Source organism: Phascolarctos cinereus, unplaced genomic scaffold (genome assembly GCF_003287225.1).
Source record: "Phascolarctos cinereus isolate Bilbo 61053 unplaced genomic scaffold, phaCin_HiC Scaffold_9;HRSCAF=440, whole genome shotgun sequence".
In the NCBI taxonomy this organism is placed as follows: Eukaryota; Metazoa; Chordata; class Mammalia; order Diprotodontia; family Phascolarctidae; genus Phascolarctos; species Phascolarctos cinereus.
Genome location: NW_027556402.1, coordinates 100320069 through 100326068, shown reverse-complemented (window position 1 = coordinate 100326068; position 6000 = coordinate 100320069). Strand labels below are relative to the sequence as shown.

General features: G+C 39.7%; 1 protein-coding gene across 1 annotated transcript; it reads left to right on the top strand.

Annotated features, from left to right (window-relative positions):
* The first annotated feature begins 449 nt into the window (after positions 1-449).
* Positions 450-4389, top strand: LOC110213674 (putative E3 ubiquitin-protein ligase TRIML1). Its single transcript, XM_020994067.1, has 6 exons — positions 450-866; positions 1300-1395; positions 2069-2299; positions 3050-3072; positions 3257-3354; positions 4352-4389. Exons 1-6 carry the CDS (start codon positions 450-452, stop codon positions 4387-4389), a joined length of 903 nt encoding a protein of 300 aa, XP_020849726.1.
* The last annotated feature ends 1611 nt before the right edge of the window (positions 4390-6000 follow it).

Sequence of the window (6000 nt, the reverse complement as noted above, 5' to 3'; positions counted from 1 at the left end):
TGGTGTGTTAATACATTATCTTCCCACAGACTTGGCTACCAGTACCAAATTCTAAGACTGGGTTCATGGAGGCACTCTAAACTCAGAGAAATAATCTTTGCATTAGTGGCACAAGGGCTCCAGAGAAGAACCAGTCCAGGTTGCACTTCACTGTCCCACACGGGTGTGTTGAAGATCCAGAGGTGAATAAGTGGAGACAGTAGTTTAAAACAAAGGTATTATGGTTTCCCAATAGGGCAGATAATTTCTCCATTATAATTATTGGACCATAGAGGGAACGTGAAAGTAAGCATTGCTCATACTGTGATTAATGTTTCTAACGATAATTTAGGTTGTGAAACTGAAAGTGTCCAGAGGACTGAGGGGTGAATCAGCTCAAGGAGGAAGGTGCTGAGGACCCTCCATTTCTTCAGGAGACTCATTTGTCCTTTGTCTTTCTCCTCAGGCACATGGCTGGGATTCACTTAGCTGAACACTTCAAGGAAGAGCTGACATGCCCTGTGTGCATGGACTACTTCAGAAACCCAGTGACCTTGGGCTGTGGCCACAGTTTTTGCCACTCATGCCTCCTCGACAGCTGGGGAGAAGATGACAGGCCCTGCCCTTGTCCTCTATGCAAAAGAGACTTCCAAATGAGAAACTTGGAGTCCAACCACCGCCTGTGGAAGCTGGCCAGCATAGGCCAGAAACTGAGACCCTATTTACTGCAGTTAGAAGAGGAAAAGATCACATGTGAGAGACACCAGGAGGAGAAGAAGTTGTTTTGTGAAACAGACCAATTCTTCCTCTGTGTATATTGTTTTCAATCCCAGGAACACATCAGGCATACAGTACATACTGTAAAAAAGGCTGCAGAGGATTCTAGGGTAAGTGTTTCTGGTTAAAAGTTGTCTAAAGGGGCAGCTAGGTGGCTCAGTGGAGTCAGGAGGACCTGAGTTCAAATACGGCCTCAGACACATAACACTCACTAGCTGTGTGACTCTGGGCAAGTCACTTAACTCCAATTGGCCAGAAAAGAAAAGGAAAAGGAAAGCAAGAGCTGTCTAGGTTGCATTCCTTCTCTCCCAATTGGTGGATCTTCTGAGCCAATCACTTGTATCAGAAGCAGCTGCTTTGGAAGCCATGGAGCCCCAAAAAGGCCATCAAGCTCTGGGTTAGCTCCATCTTTCAGTTCCCAGACTACAAATAGCAAGAGGCACTCTAAATATTATTGGCCTTTGTGCTCTGATCTAGTGGGATTTTGCTAATCTAGCTCAGGGAAGAGCATCATGAGTGAAATAATGGCTGGTATTTCCTTAGGACAAACTTCAAAAGGCTTTGGATCTTCTCAGGAAAGAAGTGGAGACAGTTCAGAACATGCTGGCAGAAGAGAGAAAGAAGGGGAAGATTTGGAAGGTGAGTGCCTTGCTCCTTGACAGGGAGTCAATATTCACGACAGCCTGAGGCTCCAAGGTCTTTAGCACAGTCCCAAAGGGACCTTGAGATTCCTAGCAGGCAGTAGATATTGGTGCCAGTGAAAATCCCCCTTGAAGATTTCAGGCTTTTGAAAAGTTTGTTCAGAAGGACCAGAACTTGTGATTTCAATGGTGTTTGAACTTTTGAATTAGGATCCTCCCTATAGCAATAGTGGCCCAGAGAAGTTTTAAAGAGTTTTAGTTTAGTTTAGTTTTAGAGTTACTTAGAGCCAGGAGTGGTTAAAGAATGTGTAAAGGAGGGGAACTAGGTGGTGCAGTGGATAGAGCACTAGCCCTGGAGTCAGGAGAACCTGAGTTCAAATCTGGCCTCAGACACACTCACTATCTGTGTGACCCTGGGCAAGTCACTTAACCCTGATTGCCTCAAGGAAAAAAAAAAAGAAGGTATATGGGGTCACCAGGCCAGTATATACTAGAAGCATGTCTTGAACAACCTATGTCATCTTGGCTTTGAGACCACTACCTCAAATTATCTCTCACATTAGATGATATTTATGTACAAGAAAAAATTTCCTAAAGAAAAGGAGGAAAGGGCTTTGGAACATGGACTTATAGGCCTTTGTACCTTATTGGACTAAGTTACTTCTTTGCAGGAAGAGGTTCAAACTTGGAAGGAGACTATGATAGCTGAATATACAAGATTCCATGAATTGCTGAAGAAGGAAGAGAAGCTTCATTTTCACATAATGGCCAAGCAGGAAAGTGAAGACCTGAAGAATATAAGAGAAAATGAGACCAGACTTTCCCAGCACCTTCACAGCTTGAGAGAGGTGATCATGGACATTGAACAATATAGCTGGAAGACAAATAGCCAGCTTCTGCAGGTGAGACCTGGAAAAGAGTTTAATAGTCTAACAACATTTTATTCAGCCAGCTCCCCAAGACCTTCAAATTCTGGCAAAGAATGAACAAACAACAGATATGGTAAGCTTATGAAATGAAGTAGCTTCCTAGTTTAAACAGAGTTCTAATAAGCCTGGTCCCCTAAGTTTTCCAGAGGATAAATGAAGATAAGAAAATTATTTGAGACTTCTCCTTAGGTAGATTTGAATATATGGTTGCTGGAAAAGTCAGCTGCTAGAGAAAAGCCATCACCAAGAAAAAAAAGAGCAAATTTCCTAAATCAAAAAGTCTCATAGCACATGGGCATTCAGCATAGTCACAGATACCCCAATACAGACTCTGATAGAGCTGGAGGTTACCATTCAGCTCTTCATAACAGTAATATGTGTTCCTAATGATGCTAAGAAAATACTAAAATATGTTTCATGTACTCTGGTTGAGCATGCAGGAAATTAAGGTCAATGTTTTACTAAGACTTCATGGAAATATGTTAGAAATCAAACTAAAATGTGTAAGCATAAGGCTATTGAGCTTTCCACTTTTCACAAATCCTCTTGATGAATATCTCAAGCCACAATGAGTCTGGATCCATGAGGTATTTGAGAAATTAGGGTCAATTGTTCTCAATATATGTGACTCTGTGGGCAAGAAGGAGAATCCTGTCACAGAAGTGCCTGTATATAAGGCATAGTAGAGCCCAATACTCACCCTTTCTCTCTCTTTCTCTTTAGGTGGTAGGAGGTACATTGACCAGGTAAGATTCAATTTTGAGTCCTGTTAAGAGCAGTAGAACAACAGGGTAAAGTTTGTTGGTGGGAATATAGAGAGGAAACATAGAATGAAGTGGCGATTAGGAGGGTCTGTCCGATGGGAAGACAGGTCAATGAGGCCAGAAGCCTATGCTGATCCCTGAAGATAAATAAGCCTGTCCTCTGCAGGTGTGAATCACTCTTGGGTCATAGTCCAGAGACTGCCACCATTTCAGCGATCATTTTTCAAAACACTATGATGTGGGAAATGCTGAAGTGCTTCAAAGGTAAGAATGAGCACTGGAGTCATTAAAGCTACATTTCAAAGTACCTAGTTACTTCCTTGATGCCTTGGTTATGGTGGCTAGTTGGGTGGGCATCCAGGAAACTGACACTTTCTTAACCCTATGGCTACCTAGAGGCAACAAAAGGAGCATGAAGATCATTTCTTTGTGAAAAGGAAGGGAGTTTTCTTTTCCTGAAAAATTTGTTCCTCTGGAGCTGGAAGTATTTCTATGGGGGCAATGTCAGCTTACAACTGATACAGTGAGTGAAGACTCTTGCCTTCACTTAACAGTAATACATATGCTCTGATATTTGTTATGCAGACTGTGAGACAATTTAAAACAGCGTGGTCCTCCCACTGAAGTAACTCTTCTTTGGGGAACTTTTCTGCTCTGATGTCATGGATACAGAAGAATTCAGTTAGTGGGGACCTTGTGTTGAGCCTGTTTGTCCACTCAGGCCCTCAGAAGTTAAACCATTCAACTACTTGTTCTTTCTTTTCAGTGGATGTGACCCTGGATCCCCAAAATCCCTCTCCACATCTCATCCTGTCTGATGATCTGAGGACTGTGGTACATGGGGGCAGCCAGCAGAATATATACTTCTCCACCAATAAATATGAAAATAATTTCATTTTGGGGGCTCAAGTCTTCACGTTTGGCATCCACTACTGGGAGGTTGAAGTGGGAGTTAGCAGGCAATGGGCAGTTGGTGTATGCAAGAAATCACTGAGGATAGATGAAGGGCTGTTTTTCCCTTTTGAGGAAATATTCCTTCTTTCATGTGTTAGGAAAGGAGATAGGTATACTATCATGACTACTCCACCCTACTTTGAACAACAGGTCCATTTCCCTATCCACAGGATTGGGATTTTGCTAGACTGTGTTGAAGGGACCATATCATTTTATGATGCCTTGGAGAGATGCTTCATATATCGTTTCCCTCATTTCCCTTTCTCTGGGCCACTTCAACCCCTCTTTTCTCCTTGTCCTCCAATAGGGGAAGAGAATGGAATTCCTATGACTATTAGGCCTTGACATATTTCTAATTTTAAGGCATTATAATACTAATGTCTGAAGAAGACTCAGTTCCAAAACTAAAGTATGTCTGGCCAGCTCTCAATAGTGTTTATAAGGTGTTATCTCAAAGTATTTATGTTGGGTATTTGGTAGGGAAACTTTAGATTTTTGTTATTTGGCATTTTTACAAAGAAATGAACTGCTTGCTCCTTTTGCTGCCTCTGGGTAGCCTTAGGGTTAAGAAAGTGCTGCGTTTCCTGGATGCACACCAAACCAACCACCTTAACCATTTTTTTTAATGGAACCTTGTCAGAAAGACAACTATTCTGCCAAATAAACATTCAGTAACCGTCAATCAGGCTTGTTCTAAATCTGGTATTGTAACAGATTTATGTCTAGACCTGTCATTTAATAGATGCTTTGCTTTAAGAAATCCACATATCCCTTTTAAGGACAGGTTGTTGTTATTTTTATTTTTTTTTTATATTATAGAAATGGGAAATAGTTTTCCCCCTTACTGAATAGGTTAATGGTAAACTATAAAGGAGATATATCAAAAGTCCTTTGTAAGGGTAGAATTCCGTTTAACTATGATGTCAAATAATTGTTACTGAGCTGGTTACCTTCAGTAAAGATGTATGTCCATTACTTTGAATGTCATTAAAAGTTGAAAGTTTAAAAGAAATGATTTTTATTGTAATTTGTGTCTACAAAAAGTTGTATAATAATCATGGTAACCACGTAGTTGGGGGACATAGAGAATGAATACTCGAGAAAAAACTGTAGAAATAAAACCATTTTAAGGAATGAGCAGATCAAAGGACAAATCATTGGAGCTATATATGTCTTATAGAGAGCAATAACAATGAAACAAAGCAGGACAACTCTTAAGAAGAAGCAGAAACAGAATCATTCTCAAAAATGACAATTTATTCCTCAGAATACACATTAATGCATTTCAAAGAGAGGGAAATAACAAATTTACTATGAAATAAAAAATTTCTTAGATGTATACAAACTAATCCTAAAAGAAATACAAAAGAAGACATTTTAAAATTACACACTGATGTTTTTAAAGCCTATTAATATAAAGACTGTTAAAAGTGATTTTTAAAAATATGTTAGTATATAAAAAATTTAAAAAATATGTAAGTATATATAGGAATTTATGAGCAGGAAGACAAACTTTCCATTCTCTCTATGAGATGTATTAATTTCTGGTTAGAAGTTATCAGAATGGAGATTTTTAAAACCAAATAACTATCCCTCTTACACAGAGCATCATTTACCTTGCCCTGTTCAAATGGTAGAGATTTTTCTCAACTATGATGAAAGGATTTTTATAAAAAGCATGAGATACCCTTCTGTGTAACTCTTTTCTTTGCTGCTAAGCTTCCTTCCAGTGCCTGCAGCACCTCCTCCTTCTAGGCTCCTTGCTGCTTCTCACAAACCTTTATGTGTATTGTTCAGAGGATGAAGAGATTAGAACCAATTGAAGAATCAGACAAGTAAGTCTCCATGAAGTAGTTGACAATCTAGCTCTTATAGTATGTGAAGGAACTGGGCACAATACTGTATTAGATGTCCCCAACTTTGACAAAATCAAAAATACAGATAAACCAAGGATAA